The sequence below is a fragment of the Panthera onca genome, chromosome F1 (assembly GCF_046562875.1).
Source record: "Panthera onca isolate mPanOnc1 chromosome F1, mPanOnc1 haplotype 2, whole genome shotgun sequence".
NCBI classification, from domain to species: Eukaryota; Metazoa; Chordata; class Mammalia; order Carnivora; family Felidae; genus Panthera; species Panthera onca.
Window position 1 is genome coordinate 26,265,331 of NC_138355.1, and position 21,680 is coordinate 26,287,010.

The window sequence follows — 21,680 nt, forward strand, 5'->3', positions numbered from 1 at the left end:
GTCTGGACAGTGATGATTGCCTTCAATGGATAGAGTTCTAGTTGTTTGAAATGATGTCTGTATGAACCTGCCCAAAGTATTTCCTTATCCACATACCTTTTGACAGAGCTTCATTGTAGTACTATTTTTATACATCACTTTAAGTACAAGGGTTCTTTTGTGTTAAGTGAGTGAGCAGTCGGCAGAGGGGACATTTCCTAACCTGATAATGAGGGAATAAGTTCATCAAGATGCTAATAAGCATTCAAAAGTTATGGTCTTCTATTGTATCTTTTTCTTCTATGCAATTTGTGTTTTCTCAAAATCTATAGTTTATAAACCACTTGCAACAGAATTTGCTGAACAGCTTTTTAAATGCAGATTCCTAGAGCAAGATCAAGAATTGCATTTTTAATGCTTATTTATTTTTGAGAGAGAGAGAGAGAGTGCAAGCCAGGGAGGGGCAGAGAGAGAGAATCCAAAGCAGGCTTCAGGCTCTGAGCTGTCAACACAGAGCCTGATGCGGGTATTGAACCCACAAACCATGAGATCATGACCCGGGCCAAAGTCAGATGCTTAACCGACTGAGCTACCCAGGCACTCCCTCCAAGGATTGCATTTTTAACAAGCACATAGGTGATTCTGATGTTTGAGAACCACTCCCCTTATGTTGGGTAGAGGAATGGTTCTCAAGGTGTGCCCCTGTACCTAAAGCATCAGCATCATCTGGGAGCTCATTAGAAAAGCAAATTCTTGGACTCCGCCCTGTACCTTACTGAATCTGAAAAGTCTGGGGGTGAGGCTCAGCAATCCGTTTTTCTGATCCTCACCAAAGTCCGAGAAGCACGGGGGTAGAGTATGTCAATTCCCTTCAGTACCTCTTTACAACAGTAAGAAAGAGACTTATTAAGAGAGAATCTGATTCATTCATGACACTTTGGTCTTATCTGGAACCGAGAAATCTTGGTTTGAGGTGCCTGGGTGGCTCAGTCGGTTTCGGCTCAGGTTGTGATCCCAGGGTCCTGGGATGGAGCCCCACGTTGGGCTTTGTGCTTAAGATTCTCTCCCTCTCCCCCTTCCCTTCCCCTCCTCCTTCTCTCCCCTTCCCTCTCCCCTCCTTCTCCCTCTTCCCTTCTTCCCCACTGCTTGTGCTGTTGAAAAGAGGGAAGGAAGGAAGGAAGGAAGGAAGGAAGGAAGGAAGGAAGAAAGGAAGGGAGGAAGGAAGGAAGGAATCTTGGTTTAGACAGAACTTTAAAAGGAGATTTAATCTTGCCCTCCAATATTTAAATTCCTTCCCTCCCTCCATCCCTCCCTCCATTCCTCCCTCCCTTCCTTCCCTCTCTCCCTCTATCTCCCTCGCTCTCTCCCTCCCCCTTTCCCCCTTTCCCCACTCCATCTCTCTTTTTCTCTCTCTTTCTTATGTGCCAGGCACTGGGCTACGGATTGAGGATACAGTGGTGAATGCAAACTACAGAGAAAGTTCCTGTCCTCTTGGAACTTACAGGCTAGGGGAAGGCATATTTCAAATGATTACACTAATAACTATGAAATTATAATTATTGTAAGTGCTATGGTGAGGAGGCACATGATGTTCTGAGAGTATATAAGACAGGGGTTTGAGCATGTCTGCATACCTTCTACAAGGCAGCTCAGCCCAGATGGAGCACTTCCTCTTGAGGGAGAATTCTGACACCCAGTTGGAGCCTGCCTCACTCTAAGATACATATAAGTGTTAGAAATCTGTTCCCTATTTCAGTGAAAATATGCCACACTGTACTTTGGACCATGCAGACCTGACTGTGTATCTGAATCTACATGGAACAAGTCCAGTGTTCTTTTACGTTGCAGATCTTCACGTAGATGATGAAGATCTCTTTCCTCGAGGTTTTTTCTTTTCAAGGCTGTGAGACTCCTCATTTATTTGGTCTCCTTCAGAAGCACTCCAGTTTTTAAAAAGATGTTTGTAAAATATTCTGCTTCTCAGCATCAACTAGAAGTGTGTAATGGTAATTTCTTAGGAGCATATCTCAGATTCCATCTATGAGTGTCCTTGTCCTGATTATGATCCACAGTCCCATGGCCCAACCTCACCTGCCCTGTGTACAACTGCATCACATCACTAACTTGCACTGGGCTCGCAGTTAAGTGAAACCCTGGGCTTATCTAGCTTGCCTTTTTTAAGTAATTGAAAATGTTTTAAGGGCAGTGCCCTCAAGATTTTCCTCTAGGATGTCAGCCCTTTAACCAGCAGCCGTCACTGAGGTTGTTTAGTCGATTATGTGTACTGGCATTATCAACCAATCTAAATATCTTCAGTGTGTCAATCAAAAGCATGTAAAGCTTTAAGAATTGCCTCGCTAGAATCTAGATGCAGGATGTCTCCAACAGCCTTCTAATCTGCCAATCTAGTATGTCGGTGTGAAGGAAATGGGCTAGTCTGTCTTCACTTGTTCTAGTAATCACCACTTCCTTTTCTCTGTTGACAAACAGTCTTTTAATATTTATTGACATATCAAGAATTCATGAGATGCACTGCTTTTAATCAAATGAGGCATGCAGCCTTTTCCTATGTGATTAAAAACTTCTATCAAAACATCTTCACTGGAACACCTTTCTGCCATCTGTTTGAGAAGCCATTTATATCCTCAGAGTGAGTTCTGTATCTTTGTATTTTCACCTAGAGCAACACCGTTATAACTCATCTTCAGGTGCCTGGATCTCCGTGAAGCACACTTTTTTTCTTGATCTATTCCTCTTCTCTTCTTGGCCGGTCTGTATCCACTAACGCAAATAAGATTTGGTCAGCAGATATATGTTTTAGTCTAGTAGTTTACGAAATATAATTCAGGGACTTCTAAGTAATCTTGGGGCTAGTGCTCATGAGTTATCATTTATAATATGGCAATAAATATTTGCTTAGGTCATGAATAAATTTTTTAAATAAAAACTTTTATTACCATTTCGTTAGGATGGACCCCATTCATTTTTAATTCCACCGTAGTATTTTCTTTTGTTCTGTTTTTAAGAATGTCACATTCTGTCTGGCCTTCAGTCTGCTCACTTGTTAAACGAGTGGTTGAACTAGATGATCCTATGGTATATTCAAACTCTAGAATTAAATGGTTCTAAACCTTGATAAGGAAAGGAAATTTAACGCAATTTAAAAGTTAAACCACAATACACACACATATACGTGCATGTGCAAACATACACACATGTACATGTGCATACATATCAAACTGGTGAGACCGCATCAATGTCAATTTCCTGGTGGTGATATTGTGCTATGGTTTTGCAGGATATTCCTGTTAGGAGAAATGGGGTGAAGGGTATATTGGATATCTCTGTATTATTTCTTTTAAGAACACATGAATCTACAATTACCTCAAAATAAAAAGTTCAAAAAAATTAAACCATAGGCTGTATAACAGGACTTTGGAAGTAAGAGTAGGCCTTTCTTGACCACATATTAGCTTAAACAAATTATTCAACCTTCCTGAAGTCAGTTTCTTTCTCAGCCTTAAAGTGGGAATATTAAGCGGCACCTGGGTGGCTCAGTCTGTTAAGCATCCAACTTCGGCTCAGGTCACGATCTCACGGTTCCTGAGTCTGAGCCCCACATTGGGCTCTCTGCCGTCAGCACAGAGCCTGCTTGGGATCATCTGTCTCCCTCTCTCTCTGCCCCTCCCCAACTTGCGCTCCCTCTCTCTCAAAAATAAACATTTAAAAAATTAAAAACTGGGACTATTAATCCTTACCTAATGGGATGGCTGGAAGGATTATATGAGATGGTGTGTATAAACATTGGCTTATACTTCTATTGTTAGTATTCAATAAATGTTGGTTACTTGCCACTGTACTTCTTCTCCTTTGTTCTAGAGAAGAAATTAGGGCAAACGGACTTGCTGCAGCTCTCCCAGAAAAGACGACATACGACCTGAAGCTAAAGACAATTTCGAAGTATACATTAGTGACATGAACCCCATAGCAGTGTAGTGAGTAATGCAGTTACATAACTTTTACAGATCACCAGGCAGATCAGCTAACATGGCTTGGCGCAGTGAACCGATAAAATAAAATAACAACGCAGCTTCCAAACCCAGCCTGAGTCAGGGAGTCCCGACACAGCAGCCAGAGTCAAAATCCAGAATGACTGCCTAGGCCTTAGAGCTTTGGTGTTTCAGTTGACTCAGACATGCTGTAAATCTGTGTAAGGGGTGGGGGGGAAACAAAAGCTGGCCCCCTGAATAACTCTTCCCCAAGGGGCATAGAGAAGCTTTCTTTTCCTTGCAGAATCCTTAATCATGTCTCCCAAATAGGAGTTTTCCATGCAACTGCACAGATGCGAAAAAGGGAGAGACCAAGGAGAATAGACATGTCTTGGTCCTGAGGATGTGATAGTTGAATGGATGGCCAAGATGTCTCTCCCACATATCTTCTGAAATGTTTAGAATTTCCTAGGGATCTGTCCTTGCCCCGATCTGATGAATGTTGTTATCAGTCAGTTGGATAAAAACACAGAAAGTAAGCCCACCAAAATAGTTGAATGTTACAGAGGTGAAAGGGAGTTTGGGAACAATTATAATTTTTAAATGATTTTGTCAGGCTGTGGGGCACTGAGTTGATCACAGTAAGTTGTAATTTATTAGGGGCAGTGTTAAAACCTGTACTTCAAAACCAAAAGCAGAAGTACGGGTTAGGAAAGGATTAAATTGACAGGGGTTTTATACAAAAAAAGTTGTAGGATTTTATGTGACTATAAGAAAGGTATGAGTCAATGGTGTGATGTATTTGTATTTTAGAAAGGAAGTTAGGGACCAAAAAAAAAGGAATGTAATCTTTCTACTTTACATAATTTACACAAGTTGAAAAATACTCAGTGGGTTGTATTCAGTGTGGGCCAAATTTAAGAAAGATAGTGACTAAATGGAATTGGCTACTAAGGGGAGGAAAGAAAAGGTAGGGCTGAATTTAAAGGATCCCCAAAACTATATTGTTTAAAGAACGGTTGAGGGAAAATAAGGATATTCAGCTATTCTTTTAGAGTTGCCCTACAGAAGAGGACAAGTAAACTTGTCTATTTTGCTCTGAAAATCAGAAATGGGATTAATGAGAGTTCATGGAAACAGATTTTGGCTCAATAAAAGGAAAATTTTTCAAATAATTAGAGCAGTTCCATGACTATTTCACTAAATTGTGAGTTTCCTGTCACTGGAAATATTCAAGCTGAGGCCAGATGAGTGTCTGGGATTCTGAGGGCTTCTAGCATTGAATGAGAGCTTAGGGTAGGTGACCTTTAAGACCACTTTCAGCTCTCTTAGTCTGTGATTTAAGTAAGCATGAATGCCAAGGCCGCTTATGACATGCCAGAGCTACTTTTTCAACTCTTGGCTCTGATTCTGACCAGCTGTGTGACCTTCGGCTAAGAAATTAACCATTTTTTGTTCCAATTTCCTCAGCCATAAAATGAGGGATCTGGATTTAATGATATCTAAGTTCTCCGCAACTTCATAATTACAGCATGTTGGAAAAGTAGAGTTGGCGCTGATACCTGCCATTTTTCTAAGTCAGCTTACACGGAGAAGACTTAACAAGCAAAGGCCATTGTTGATTCTGGGGACCATTGGACTAAACTCTCAGTTGCTCGTTGGCAGGAGAGTGGACGGTTGTGATCCTGGGATTTGTTCTCATGAGATCTGTGGCAGGAAGTTGATCAAATAACTGATAATCCGGTTTCTCTCAAACACCTGTACATTTTGGCTGAGTTCAGCGACGCCTTTGCAAAGAACTTAGAAGAAATGAAGGTCACATTACTATTGCAATACAGTTCTGTCTCTTACAAAGCACACCTTTGTTCTTCATTTCCTTAATGATCTGGCAGTTGCTGTTGAGCTTGGCTTACAATAATAAGAACCAATATCCATAAAACAACTTGCTATGTGGCAGATACTGTCCTAAAAGTTTTGTATAAATTAATTTACCTAATCAGTTTATAACCTGAAAATCTAATGATGAATCAGTAGGTTAGATCCTTTTTTCCCCTATGGACAAGGAGTAGTTAAAATGCAGTTTAAATCCATCCTAATGGTAGAGAGTCCAGAATTCAGATCCCTGCCCTCATTCTTTCAGGCTTCATTGCTGGTGTTCAATTACTATAATTTCCTGTGTGGTTCATTTGATTACTAACCCTTTTCTTCTCTGCCTGTATGAAGGTGCTTCATCCACCACTACTGTATTCCAGCTCCCCATTTTCCTCTTGGACTTCTCTCTGACTCCCACATCATTGTCTCCACATTCCATTTCCTCAGTTATTTTTTCCAGAAGTTTTTGAAAACACAACTATAGTGGGAATGCTATAGTTTGCTTTGATAGAGTAATAGAAGGTAGGAGTAAGATTTCAAATACCTCCTTTGGTTGCTGAGGTTAGTGGGGGAAGAAATAAGTAAATTTATGCTTTTGGTAAAGACATGAATTTAAAACCTTATTCTGAGGTTCGCAGGTCTGGCAGTACTCACTCCATCCAAGTACCACATTTTCTTCCATGTCTTTGTTTCCTGAGGTTGGAAATGAAAACAGCTGTTAAAAATAAGAGCTCATGAGTCAATCTTGAATCTCAGTGTAGCAATTACAGTTTCCATCTCTGTTGGTAAAGTCCCTCCCAGTGTACTGAGCTCCATATCACAGCCCCCTTGTTGTCAATTTTATACCAAGACTTTAATTTGTGTTTTCCAAGCCTCAAAGATTAAACACTAAATCATTTGCCAAACCAGAAAAAATAACCAGGAAGAAATACATCAATTTAAAAACTTGATTCTCAGACATGCTCTTTTTCTGATTTAGAGCTCGAGCAGAACTCTATGTCAATATTAGAAATGTCAGTTACTGTCCCACATTTTTGAAGGTGGAAATTCTGGGCTTTGTGGTATCCTCACTGTGGAGGATTTTGCTTGAGCTCTTTTTCATTTTTAAAAAAAAATTTTTTAAGTGTTTATTTTTAAGAGAGAGAGAGGTGGGTGGCGGTGGGAGAGGTAGAACGGGGATGGGAGGAGGGACAGCGAAAGAAGGGAGGGACAGTGGATCCAAAGTGGGCTCCATGCTGACAGTGGGGCTCAGACTCAGGAACCATGAGATCATGACCTTAGCCGAAGTTGGACACTTAACTGAGCCACCCAGGCACCCCTGCTTGAAAATCTTATCAAGGCTAGCCTTGAATTGTATTTTCCCTTTTCCAAGTTCCTGAGGCTTATGACCTCGTAAATAAATCTCAATGTAGTCATCTACAGCCTATTAATTGATTGTCACCTTCTGGAGCACATTGATCCTTTTTTAGTTCAGCCTCATCCCACTTAGCAACCATTCATTCCTTGACTGAGTAATCCCATTGTCTGAAGCTCCGAATGTCCCCAGTGAATCAGCTGCCTTGAACTGACCGATCTAATATGCCCTATAAAGGCAGATCATATGCTGTTAGCAAGAGAGCTTCATGTCCTAGAGGAGAGGCTTGGAAGCAAGAGACTTGGCCCTTTCAGTCACTTCATTTTGCCTTATTTCCCCTAAGATTTGATTTATTTACTGTTCTATTCTTTATTATTAGATTATTTATAAAATTTATTCCCCTGCAAAGATTTTTATAATTCTGTTATCATTGTATCCTCTAACAGATATTTTGTGCATTGAAAATTGCCTCAGTCGTTTGGGCTGCTATAACAAAAATACTGTAAGTCCAAGATCAAAGCACCCGCAGATCCAGTGTTTGGAGAGAGAGCCAAAAGCGGGGAAGAGCTCTCTTCTTATAAAGGCACTAATCCCATCATGATAAGGGCAGTAATCCCAACGTACCTTTGTGACCTGATTACCTCACAAAGGCTCTAGCTGCAAATATCATACTGGGGATTAGGGTTTCAACATATGACTTTTGGGGGACACAAACCATTCAGTCCCTAGCAGAATTTTTGCATTCGTGGTGTGATTTGTGGAATTCTGGGAAGGCTGTTGAGCCCCTGCTTCCTCGACTATGCTTAAAATCCTGCATTAAACATCACCTCTCAGATATAATACCTTTTAAAATCTAATCTGTTTGGAAGGGCAAAACCATAAAACTAATATGTGAAGTAGTATAGCATAGTGCTGGCATAGCATAATGTATTCTGACTGGGATCAGAATACCTGAGTTCACCCACTTGCTAGCTGTATGACCTTAAGCAATTAATTAATCTTTCTGGGCTTTTGGAGCATCTGTATAGTCGACATGATAATAGCACTCACCTCACAGGTTTTTTGGGTTTTGGTTTTTAAATTTTTTTTAGTCTGTATTTATTTTTGAGAGAGAGAGAGAGAGAGCACAAGCAGGGGAGGGGCAGAGAGGGAGACACAGAATGCAGTCTAATGCAGACTCCAGGCTTTGAGCTGTCAGCACAGAGCCCGATGCGGGGCTCGAACTCATGGACCGCGAGATCATGACCTGAGCCGAAGTCGGGTGCTCAACCGACTGAGCCACCCAGGCGCCCTGTTACCTCACAGGTTTTTGTGAGGTTTCAGTGAAATATGTAACATGTTTAGAAGAATAGTATCTTGCTATATAAAGTGTTAGAAACTGTCATCCTTTATTTGCGTAAATCAGCATATTTGACAGAAACTTGATAATAAGTCACAAAGAAATCGGAGTTTTGTTCGGGGAACTGGGAGTGGATACTGTGGATACCAGAGGCCCTGTTAAAGAATGGTCTGCCTTAGTGAGGTGCTACGGTTGGAGGCATAGAGCCACTAGGTGCCTAGGTGCCCAAGGGAAACATTTATAAGAGAGAAACAAATGGGGCTAGATCTGCTTCTAGTCCTAACCAGTATGCCCAGTAACTGATGGAATTAATCAGCTGCTATGGTGGTGAGCAAGCAAGGGGACACACATCTGCAGATGAACTTTGAATTCAGGATCTGCTTCATTTTTCTGTGTCTCGTAATTCTATCCCTCGTAATATTCAGGTAACATTAGGTCTCTGAGCCATGACACTCGAAGAACCATGGTAAACTGTAGAAGTATTTTTCTTTGCTAAGTGCCCTTGCCTCTTTCTTTTAGATTACATGAAGCAGACGACGTTTGAAGCCCAAGCCTTTCTAGAAGCTGTGCAGTTCTTCCGGCAGGAGAAGGGACACTATGGCTCGTGGGAAATGATCACTGGGGATGAAGTCCAGGTAACATGGGCTCAGAATTTGGGGTTCTCTTCTCTGTCTGTGTGTAGGAGGTCAGGGTCAGGGTAAATAATCACACACAAAAAAGTGGAAGATGTGGTTCCGAAGGCCGTTTCTCTCATTGTCTAGATGCATTTGGTCCACAGAGTATTGGGCACCGTCTGCAAACACCTCCAGACCAGGAGCAAAACAGGACAGTATAAAAACAGGGCAACCACAACAAGGAGCTTCCATTATTTTCTAAAAAAAAATTTGTTTTAATGTTTGTTTATTTTTGACAGAGAGACAGAGCATGAGTGGGGGAGGAGCAGAGAGAGAGGGAGACACAGAACCCAAAGCAGGCTCCAGGCTCCGAGCTGTCAGCACAGAGCCCGATGAGGGGCTCGAACCCATAGACCGCGAGATCATGACCTGAGCTGAAGTCGGACGCTCAACCGACTGAGCTACCCAGGCGCCCCTCCATTATTTTCTATTCTTTTCTTTACAAAGCATTATTCTTTCAAATGACCTCATGCTTCCAGACCACAATCCAACATGAGCAGTGTGGCATAGTTCAAAGTGTGTGATGGGGGCTTAGGTCAACCTACTTGAATTAAATCTTGCCAACTTATTTAACTTCTTTTAGTCTCAAGTTACCCCTCTGAAAAAAGAGAGTAATGATCATGTTTGCCCTGCAGGGTACTGAGCATTAAGTGAGACGTTGTTGGAAAACTATTTGGCACACGCACTTGTCTTTATTTACTGAATGATTTATAAATGAAGTCAAAGAAATACATTTTAAAAGCATTAAGACAGTTTTCTATGAGTTTTACTTACCTCTTCTAGTTTTCTATCCTCTATAGTCTGATATAATTTTCCTATGACCTTGGTTAAATGCCATTCATGGGCTAAGCATGTCCATTGGCTTGGTACCAGGGACGTTGTTACAAATCTCCAAGGAAACTGTGTCCATGAGGACACCAATCACACAGCTGATTCAGCCAGGAAGAGGAGAGTGGGAACAGCGTTATTTAATTAGAGGCACACAGGGTCCAACAATGCTGTTCTTTAATTTCCCCTCATTTCCCTAAGTGCCTCTTTTGGGGGCCAGTGAAATTTGTTATTAGGAGACCGGATGAGGCCTTGCCTTCGTATAGTCATTAAACATCTGAAGCCGAAAACATTTGATCGTGATGATGGGGCTGTTCTTTATTGTTTAACCATATGACTTCTTCTTTCCCACCCACCCCTGCTTTGGTGGATTCTAAACTCATTTATTTCTTAGCTTGAGACTTATTCCAGAACTTTGGCTAACTCTTGGTTTCTGATATTTGGGGGAAGTATATCCATTCATCAATCTGAGAGAACTAAGGACTAACCGTACTTATACCATAAAGAAAAATGAAAGCAAAAGGGGAGGCTGAAGCACTTGACGCTGATTGGCCTGCCAAATAAACCAACATATTTAGTAGATATACCAGTATTAAAATGCCTTTGTGTAATACTTTTTAATGTTCAAATCCTAATTCTGTGTGTTCATTTTATCGATCTCATGAGGTTATTAGTATTTCCAATTTCGTAAATGAGAAAACCAAGGGAGGTACATAGCAGTGAAGTGACTTGTCCAGTTTTATTCATTAAATAGCTATTGAGCCCCTCTATGCCAGGCACCATGCTGGGGCTGGTGATCCAGAGATGGGCACGACAGGATGGTCCCAGCCCTGTGCAGCTGATAGTTTCATGCTCCCATGCTAAGTGGACAGATGGCAAAGGAAATGATGGCTTCCGATTCCTGGTCCAGTGAAAGATCAGCACCAACCATGGGGCTATACCAAGTTCAACATTTACTTAACTCCTCAAGTTTAGCTATGCTATTTGCTTAATCTTTTCATTTAGAATCTCATGTCAGCTCACTTCTTTCTCGATGCCATTGAAAACAGGTACTTAATGAAACCTTTCTTTGGATTGAGTTGACTTTCTGTTTTTTTGCTTTGGGTTGATTTGTGCTAAGTGCTAGAAGGTGCAAGAGAAGCAAATGACTCATCCCTTGCCCTTGCGGTGAGGCAAGACATACCTAGAAACATCCCGAGAACGAGGCAGCCTTAGAAGTGTATGTGGGTAGACATGTGGGTCTGTACATATATGGACATCATAAAGCATTGGCAGCCAGCAGTGATAGGAAGGTGCTAATTTTGCAGTATAAAAAATACCATAAGTAGGAAAGCAGAACAACACAAAACAAAAACAGAGACGAGATCAGTAAAAGCTGGAGTTATCAAGTGACCCAATAAGAAATTTTGCTCCCCCAGGAATCTGAATATCTATGGTGAAGTTAGACTCAGACAATGTGAGCGCCGGAAAGGCATTTCAAGGATTGTTTGTCCAAAACCCTCCAGTTGAAAGAATGTTCAGAGAGGTTGGCTGAAGTCACAGTGCCAGTCTGTGACAGAAAACCCATTTCGAGCCACATCAGGCTCTCCTTCAAGAAGCTGGAGAAAGGAAATGAATTCCAAAACCTTCCTGTCTGGGGCCTAGCGGGGGTCCGCCTCTCTGTAACCTCACATATGAAGCCGAAGCAGCATCTGTCCTCAGACTCACAGGAAAAAGAGGTCAGGGGCCCAGAGAAGCTATGTAGTTAAAGAAAATGGCATGACGTAACTGAGTTTGAGAATATGACATCTTCTGTTTAAATTCTTTTAATGTTTATTTAGTTTTGAGAGAGAGAGAGCAGGGGAGAGGCAGAGAGAGGAGAGGGAAACATGGAATCTGAAGCAGGCTCCGGGCTCTGAGCTGTCAGCACAGAGCCCCACACGGGGCTCAAAGCCATGAACTACAAGATCATGACCTGAGCTGAAGTAGGATGCTTAACCAACTGAGCCTCCCAGGCGCCCCTGGCATCTTCTGTTTCTTTTATTATTATTTTTTTAAATATGTCAAATTGGCTTCCATACTGACATCTTCTGTTTAAAGCACTGGGTTTTTTGCATTTTTTTCCTGTCTGCTAAGCACTTACTTGATCATCATTGTGTCGTCACCCCCTCTAACCTCATGGCCTGGTATTCAGATGTTCAGCATTATTACATTATTATCTTCATAGTAATGACTCACACAGCAAGTCTGGTGGGCCCTCATGGCAGTGGTGATTTTTTAGGCAACTGCTGAGGCAAAGCAAATATCTTAGGATAACTTGCCTACAGACTATTAAGGTGAAAATATTTATATACTAGTAAAAACGTCAATATATATCCTACTTGTCTATAAAAAATATATCAAATGAAGTCCTGAAGGAAAGTATTTTGCAAGATGTAAAGCATTTACAGTGATTTGGTATATTTATTATTTATAGCAATATATTCATTTAATAAATATATCTTTATTATTTTGTAATTATTATTGTCAATTTAAATTTGCCTTTAAATGAACCAGATGAGCTGAGAAAATAGTTAATAGTTCCCACAGAACAGGTGGTTTCAAGACAAGAAAACTGTCCACGTTTTAGGCCTTCTCCATACATTTCAGGGTTGTCTTTTGTCTAATGACCTCAAACGTGCCCCTTTAAATGGATTCTTTCACCCATGGCCTCTCAGCAACACAAAAGGCACAAGGCCGACAGCCTGATCAGACTATCAGTCCAGTCTCAGGAAGGAGGGCAGTCTCTGGATCTCACACCTTCCCCACATCTGGAAGGTAACACATGGTGTGGTTGATTTTGAACAACCTAATGGCATGTTTGATTTCTTATATGTGTGATGGAATTTTAAAATCTGTATATCCCAGAAGTTAAATTTACACACACACACACACACACACACACACACACACACACACCATTTTTTTTTAAGCAAAAGTGGTATTTTTAGGGCCCTTATGGTGAGACCCAGTGGATCCTGTTCTGAAGAGAGAGGTTGAGGAACCCTTTCATTAGCACAGTTTATTTATTAAAGTAGCTACTTTCCCTAGAACAGCCCCAGAACTTTGGACCCTGCTCATGGAGAGCTGACCCAGGTAGGGAATCTCAGAGAAGGCCCTGGGAAGCTGAGAGGCAGCACAAGGATGGAGGGTGGGGCTGAAGGTTAGGGGAAGAGGGTGACTCGGTGTTGGGATGGACACAGTTGGGCCCCAGCACTCTGAGGCTCTGCCTTGCCCTGTGACTTGTCAAGCCCCCCACCCTTGCAAACCACTCCTATTCTCCTCCTTTTTTCCCCCAGACATATTTCCTTTTCAATTCCCTAAACTATAAAATAGAACTGAATGTCTTGGAATATTATATGGGAAAGACTAAAAGAAAACTATAAACCTACCCAAATAGATGATTTTTTTCCCTTTGGCCTTTGTAACATTTTGATCTTTTCAAACCCCTCTCATGCTTATGTTCAGACTCAAACCAGTCTCTGCAGAAGGGTGAAGCAGGCAATTATTATGACCCTGAATGTAACACTTTCAACTAAGATAATATTTCCCATTGTTTTTAAGTTCTGGCTTTGGTCTCTTTATTTTCTTAGCTCCTTCTCCCTATGCTACATTTTCATCACTCTTGGGAAAATGTGTTCCAACTAAGGACTTACTCCATTGTGCAGGATGGGGGGGAGGGTCAATGGATTATTAACTACCTACCTGAATCTAATTGTTGGATCTCCTCATCTCCATGGAGCTTGCACACGTCAAGTTCCTTGTAAATTCCTCAAAAATTCTAGTTCATCTCGTGACTGCTCCCAAAGAATGACTAAGAAAGAAAAACATCTCCACCGATGAATCACAAGAACTAGCAGAAATCCTGTCTCCATTATAATCTTTGTCATACCATGAAGTTCAATATTTCAGGTGACAAGAGGCCCATTCCCTGCACTGACCTGAACAGACTTCTCTCCTAGGAACCCACAGGCACAGGGGGACTGGACGGCTCATCCACCTCCCACCCTGGGAGTGTTCCTGTTCAGCTCAGCTAATGTGTTACACCCTGCTGTAACAGAGCCCTTGGTGGAAGGCAAAATCTAGTGAGCTCATAAGTATTTCCACTAGCACGAGGCTGACCAATGACCTCAGAAAAAATTGTCCATAATTCCCAAAGCCTAATTTGAATTTTTATGAGAAGGAGGTCAATTATTTTGCATGAACATTATTTTAAATTCATAGAACAGATGTCAAATGATTCTCTACTTTTCTACCATTCTCAAAATTACTTTTTCCCTTGTAAATCTTTTTTATAGCCTGATATTGAAAACTAAGTTGTGAACCCCAAAAGATTCATAGTGAAACTGAATCTGAACAAATCTGCTCCACGCAGGGTAAGGTGGGTAGTTAAAGAAGGAGCATTGTAATACATTGACACAGAGAACACTGCTCAGATTCAAAAAAATTTTTTCATTGGGCCAAGCAACATTTTAGGAGTGACTTGGAAACAATTTTAACATTCTGAAAACTTCAGATCCCCTTCCCCATATTCTGTTCATCCCACAAACATCCAGTTGCCCCAACTGTGTGTTACCCCATCTTTTTCTAAACTTTATAGAGGATGGAGGTGGGGTTCAGAGAACAGCAGGGACAAAGAACATGAAGACACACAGATTCCAAGGGAGTTTGAGGAGGATGATGGTCTCAGGGGACACAAGCCAGGACTCAAGCCACCAAAACAAAGCCTGACCCCTTTCACAATGTTGCTATGGGTGCCCTTATCGATAGTGAAAGTTTTGCCTTTTATCCTAAATGCACTAGATTCTTTTGGTTTGAATCTGAGAAGTTTGAATCTGAGGAATTTGTCCTTCCTGATGAGGAGCTGTCAGCAGACATTACTGTTCCTTGCAGATGTTTAAGAACATTTATCCTCGAAGATTGTCTTAGTTGAGATTTCTGTAGCCTCAAAACCAGAGTTAAACTATCAGCCTAGCTGAGTTTATTTTTTTTATTTAATTTTATTTTTTTAATTTACATCCAAGTTAGTTAACATATAGTGCAACAACAATTTCAGGAGTAGATTCCTTAATGCCTCTTACCCATTTAGCCCATCCCCCCCCCCCCCCAGTAACCCTTTGCTCTCCATATTTAAGAGTCTCTCTTTTTTTTTTTAATTTTTTAATGTTTATTTATTTTTGAGAGACAGAGAGACAGAGAGACAGAGCACAAGTGGGGGAGGAGCAGAAGGAGAGGGAGACACAGAATCGGAAGCAGGCTTCAGGCTCTGAGCTGTCAGCACAGAGCCTAACGCAGGGTTTGAACTCACGAACTGCGAGATCATGACCTAAGCCGAAGCCAGATGCTCAATCGACTGAGCCACCCAGGGGCCCCAATATTTAAGAGTCTCTTATGTTTTGTCCCCCTCCCTGTTTTTATATTATTTTTTTCTTTCCTTCTCTTGTGTTCATCTGTTCTGTGTCTTAAAATCTTCATATGAGTGAAGTCATATGATATTTGTCTTTCTCTGACTGACTAATTTCGCTTAGCTTAATACCCTATGGTTCCATACACATAGTTGCAAATGGCAAGATTTCATTCTTTTTGATTGCCGAGTAATACTCCATTGTGTGTGTGTGTATATATATATATATATATATATATATATATATATATACATATACATATATATATATACCACATCTTCTTTATCCATTCGTCCATCGATAGACACTTGGGCTCTTTCCATACTTTGGCTATTGTTAATAGTCTAGCTGAGTTTACATAGCCCAAGACAATCTTATGTTGGATAGGGACGACCAATGATGACAACTTCAGTTGGCCTGATGCTCAGATTCAGCAATCACCAACTAACGGAATCTGTGTCTTCCTCCCCACAGATCCTAAGTAACCTGGTGATGGAGGAGCTCCTGCCAACCCTTCAGACAGACCTTTTGCCCAAAATGAAGGGGAAGAAGAACGACAGAAAGAGAGCCTGGCTTGGTGTAAGTGATCATTTTGCTATGCAACTGTGCTACTCGAATTCCCTTCTTTTGGGGGTGGGCAGGGTTTTTTTTTTTTTTAAATCATTTCTTTGCTGTGTAGAGAACTGCATACCTTGAGTCTGCTCAGTCTCACTTACATGGGGACTGATCCAAACAGACTCAAACTTTGAAAGAACAATTAGAGTGCACATGCAGGTTTGTTTATGTTATGATAATCTGTGATTAACCCTCCCACCCCCCCCCCCCCCCACTACTTGACTCCAGCAGTCGCTTGCACGTGACCGAGCCCAGATTTATGTGCTGTTCTCTGTTGCAGCTCCTTGAGGAGGCCTACAAACTGGTTCGGCATCAGGTTTCAGAAGGATTAAGTGCCTTGAAGGAGGAATGCAGAACTCTGACGAAGAACCTAGAAGGAACCATCCGTTCAGACATGGATCAGATCGTGAACTCAAAGAACTTCTTAATTGGAAAGATCAAAGGTCAGTGGAGATCATCCATGCTCCTGTGTGCTAAATAAGCTGTGTGTGTAGGGCTCCACCGTGTCGTCAGAATACATGATTTGAGAGGAAAACTAAATTGAGGGAATTGGGAAGAGGTGCTAACAGGTGTAATAGGAGTATGCTAGCGGTGCTAGTGAGGGCCTGGCCCTTCCCAAGGAAACTTCAGGGACACAAGGTGGAGGAAAGTTTGCTTCTTGCCTGGGGTGGTGCCTGTATATTCTGATACTGCCCACACCTCCCTGCTGTAGCACTTCTTCTTTGTTTTTTTTAATTTGTCCATTTATTTTTGAGAGAGACAGAGACAGAGAGCACATGTGCGTGCGTGTGTGAGAGAGTGGGGGAGGGGCAGAGCGAGAGGAAGACAGAGGATCTGAAGCCGGCTCTGCGCTGAGAACAGAAAGCCCGGTGTGGGGCTCAGACTCACAAATGTGGGATCATGACCTGAGCTAAAGCTGGACGCTTAACTGGACGCTTAACTGAGCCACCCGGGTGCCCCTGTAGCACTTCTTACACTGATTGTAATGGCTTCTACCTCTGCCCTTCTCTGCTGTAAGCTAAGAACTGGGCCGTGTGATCCCTGGTTTACTCAGGCACACCCAGGGGCTAGTACCACGCCTGGGATATGCAGACTCTCAGCAAATACTTGAATGGATGAATAAATGGATTTTCCCTCAACAAGAAAAAAAAGTTGACTTAGAGTTGATAAATCAAGATTCTAGTCACGAGTGCAACATTGGCCAGTCATGTGTCCTTGGGAAGGTCACTTGACTTCCATGTGCCTTAGTGTCCTCCTCTGTAATCAGGAGTGCCCACAAGTGTGGGGTCTGCAAACTGTGGCCCTTGGCCCAAATCGGGCCCACCATCTATTTTTGTAAATAACATTTCATCAGAACACAGCCGTGCCCATTCATGTATGTGTTGTCTATGGCTGCTTTCATACTACAAGGGCAGAGTTGAGTAGTTGGAACGGAGACTTTCTGGGCTGCAAAGTCTCCAATGTTCTCTACCTGGCCATTAAGAGAAAAATATTTGCCTGTGCCCTCACAAGAGGCCTGAAATGGCCTCTAAGGAATTCTACAGGGTAAAATGTTGAGGTTCTCCATTCCTACATCTCCAGAAGTGCGCCACACCCAATGTCATATGACAGAAGCGTGCATGCAAATCTGTGATTATTTATCAGCAATTTTCTTATATTGTTAGTTTTCAGATTATTCATTCACTTGCCCGTTTACTTACTCATTCATTAAAAACATACTAAGTGCTTTCTGAGCAAGGTGCTAGAGCTTTAGCAGTGAACAGGGGACCCAGCTCCTGCTCTCAAGACACTTAGAATCTAATAGGGACATTATCCTCTGCACTTCAGGCCCTGTTTCCACTGCAACCCAGCTCACCTCAGCACCCTCCCAGCTGATTCTTCTGAGAGAGTAGAATGGTGGAGGCATAACTACAGCAAAGATGTGCGTGTCTGTTCATGCGCTGCCTTCCCAGGCAGATATAAATTCACAGTGTTTTGTGTATATTATCATCCACATCTCTCATTCCTCCCATTAGCACAACTGATCTAGAATAGACTGTGTATCGAAGTACCGTATTCAACCTAAAACTGCCAGCACCCAACTCCTGAGTCCATATTCCTGGCAGCTGGGCTGAGCTGGACCTAACCATGGCGATTCTCATGGCCCAAATTAAACCAACCTCTCCCTTTCACTCTTGCCTGGTCTCTGTGGCTCCAGTATAACCCACATAAGATGGAAAAACATTCTGTTCTAGACTAGTCTTTGTTTCCTAAAAGATACCTTGAAAGGAAGTCACGATCAAGTCTTTTTAAAAGGCAGTATAAGAAACACATTTTGACCAGGCCTCTGGTTCTCTGCCATTAAAATAATGAGTAGAGTTGAGCCTTGAACAACAGGTGTTTGAACTGCACAGATCCACTTATAGTACAGTACAGTACTATAAATATATTTCCCTTTCCTAATGATTTTCTTAATAACATTTTGTTTTCTCTGGCTCCGTTTATTGCAAGAATACAGTATGTAATACAGATGACATAGAAAGTATGTGTTCGTTGACTGTGTATGTTATAGGTGAGACTTCCAGTCAGCAGTAGGCTCTTAGGAGTTGAGTTTTGGAGGAGTCAAAAGTTATACACAGATTTTCAACTATACAGGGGTGTCAGCGCCCCTAAGCTTTGCATTGTTCAGGGGCTGACTGTATACCTCAGCCTGTGTCAGTAAAGGGCTTTGTATTTCGAGAAAACTTTGGGAGTATTAAGTCCTGTTCTTCCCATTTCCTCCCACATGATTCTTGAGAGTAAAACAACCAATCTTTCATTCTGCCCCACAATTATTTATTCATTCAATAAGCATGTATTCTGGGCACCTGGGTGGCTCAGTCAGTTAAGCATCCTACTTTGGCTCAGGTCATGATCTCATGGTTCGTGGGTTCGAGCCCCGTGTCAGACTGTGCCGACAGCTCAGAGTCTGGAGCCTGCTTCCGAGTCTGTGTCTCCTTCTCCCTCTGCTCCTCCCTTACTCACAGTCTCTCTCTCTCTCTCTCTCTCTCTCTCAAAAATAAATAAACATTAAAAATTAAAAAAATAAATAAGCATGTATTCTGCTCCTACTGAATACAAAGGCTATGAAGATATAAAGAAGACAATGTGATTTTACAAAAGGAGGAGAGGACGCATGTTACAGATACTGAAACAGCAGCAAAAAAGGTGGTAGATGCCACAAGAGCAGCAGGAACAGAGGGCACAGTGGTTCATAAACAGCAACCATTTCAACTTCAAAACCCATGTGGGCCTCTCATAACAACAGTGCTGTTTTAGTGTGGGTTGATTGGAAAAAAGGATGATGCCAACAGGCATGATGAGGGCTAACAGTGAGTGAGGGTTTCCAGAGCTCCACACACGCTTCGAAGCATTTTGAACAGAGTAAACTCAGAAGTAATTACTCTTATGATCTCCACCTACCAGATGAGACAACTGAGCCAGAGATTAGGTAACTTGCCCCAGATAACAAAACAGAGTCAGGCTTCAAACCCCTCAAACTCTAGCACTTTTTGCCTTAATCTCTCCGCTCAGTGGCTTCTCCACAGCTGCCCTAACTTCTGGATGGTTTATGAATCATTGTGTCACCGGACAGTATTCATTACAACAGCGCCTCTACATCCTTGAAAATCAGCAGAGCATATCCGTGTGGGGTGTAAAATTTATTCCAATCCCTACGGAAACACTGGCCGGCAGACCACAGTTCAGGAGCTGTGTGGTGGTACCAGGGCTCTAGGCTGTCCGAGTGGGTGAAGTTTATACTGGGTCTGGAAGTGAGTGGGATGTTCACAAGCAGAGGTGGAGGAAAGAAGGTGAAAGGTACACTGAATAAAGGCACAGGGAGGGGGCTAGAGCCCATGGCGGCGCAGGCATCAGTGGGAATCAGGCAGAGAGGAACAGGTTTCTCCACGGCCCCTCCCTGTGCCCATTTCCTCCCCACTCAGTGGGTGAAACCGGCCAGCTACCCCTAAATCTTTTCTGCATTCTGCCTGTGTTCGTGATTATTCTGAAATTTCAATTAGATGCTTTTCAAACAGTTCTTCTCTCAAAGTTAGTTGATAAATCATTCACTTATTCTCCTGACACACAGTTTTGCATTTTGGTATCAAGCAAGTCATTTGTAGAAGTCATAGACTGTTTCATATTTAAATCAGATAATCAAAAGGTTTTTTTTTTATCCTAGCAGTTCTAAGACTCGTTAATATTTTATATACCAAATATTTGTGAATCATTCATAATACTAATAATACTGGTCGTCTCAGATTCTTAGAAGAGGCAGTCTGATCCCCCATTACTGTGAAATATTTCTGCAGATTGAAATAACGTGGCCGTTCATCTCACTGTAAGCAAGTTATTGCCAATAAAACATTAAGAAATACCCTCGAAGTGTAGTCCCAAATGTGCAAATTAGGGTGTGACCTTCGTCAAGCCATCTGGCACCTCCAGGCCTCTGACTGTCCACCTATAAGATGGAAGGATTGGACACCCATATGCACTTACACTTCCCTTAGTTCTGAGATACTACATGACAAGGCTATGAGACTTACCAGCGCCACAAAGCTAGCCTTCCAGTTTACAGAACAAACTCAGGCCATTTCCAGCTCAGGCTTCCTTCACGAGTTCACTGCTCTTAAACCTGGCTAATCTTGGCAGTCACCTTAGGACTTTAAAAAAATGCAGCTTTGGGGGCCACCTGGGTGGCTCAGTTGGTTGAGCATCCGACTTCAGCCAAGGTCATGATCTCGCGGTTCACGGGTTCAGGCCCCGCATGGGGCTGTGTGCTGACAGCTCGGAGCCTGGAGCCTGCTTTGGATTCTGTCTCCCTCTCTGTCTGCCTCTCCCGTGCTCACACACTGTCTCCCTTTCTCTCTCTCAAAAATGAAAATAAGCACAATGAATCATGGGAATCTATCCCCAAAACCAAGAGCACACTGTACTCACTGTATGTTAGCCAATTTGACAATAAATTATATTTTAAAAAAGAAAATAAACTTAAAAAAAATTTTAATTAAAAGTAAATAAATAAATAAGTAAATGGAGCTTTGCATGTCCCATTCAGACTTTCTAAATGAGCATCTTTACTGAGTCTGGGAAGTGTGGTTATATTTATTTCATCCCTCTTTATAATTTTTTGCACTCTCTGTATTTTTGTCTCTGCACATGTTTTCCTTGATTATCAGGGGAAGAAAATAGCCTTTTAACAAAAATTGGGGGATGAGAGGTAGGTGGCATTTGTTTTTAATGCAATTTGTTTCTGTTTGCCCAAGAAAAGACTGTACTTGATTTTTAAAAAGTCTCTTGAAGAGGGGGAGGGGAATTGAATTATATGAGCTGATTAACTCTTAGAGAAATTAATTAAAACTTAATAAATTGTTATATACAAGCATTGAATCATTATGTTGTACAACTGAAACTAGCATAATGTTAGATGTCAGTTACACCTCAATTAAAAGAACTTAGTAAACTGTGTTTCTTAGAAGACAAGCTATGCACATATAATGATGACTGATAGTAAACAGGAGGGTCACCAGCGTTTTCTTTTTTGTATTAGGCATTGCATGTTTACAGGCACCATGCAGAAAAATGCAT

General features: G+C 41.8%; 1 protein-coding gene across 1 annotated transcript in view; it reads left to right on the plus strand.

Moving 5' to 3' along the window:
• The window catches only part of NIBAN1 (niban apoptosis regulator 1), a 152,006-nt gene that overhangs the window by 113,310 nt on the left and 17,016 nt on the right, over positions 1-21,680 (plus strand). The window contains exons 6-8 of the mRNA XM_060643718.3: positions 9,053-9,168; positions 15,933-16,037; positions 16,354-16,516. Coding sequence (XP_060499701.1) covers positions 9,053-9,168; positions 15,933-16,037; positions 16,354-16,516 — 384 coding nt within the window. The remainder of the gene's footprint in view (positions 1-9,052; positions 9,169-15,932; positions 16,038-16,353; positions 16,517-21,680) is intronic.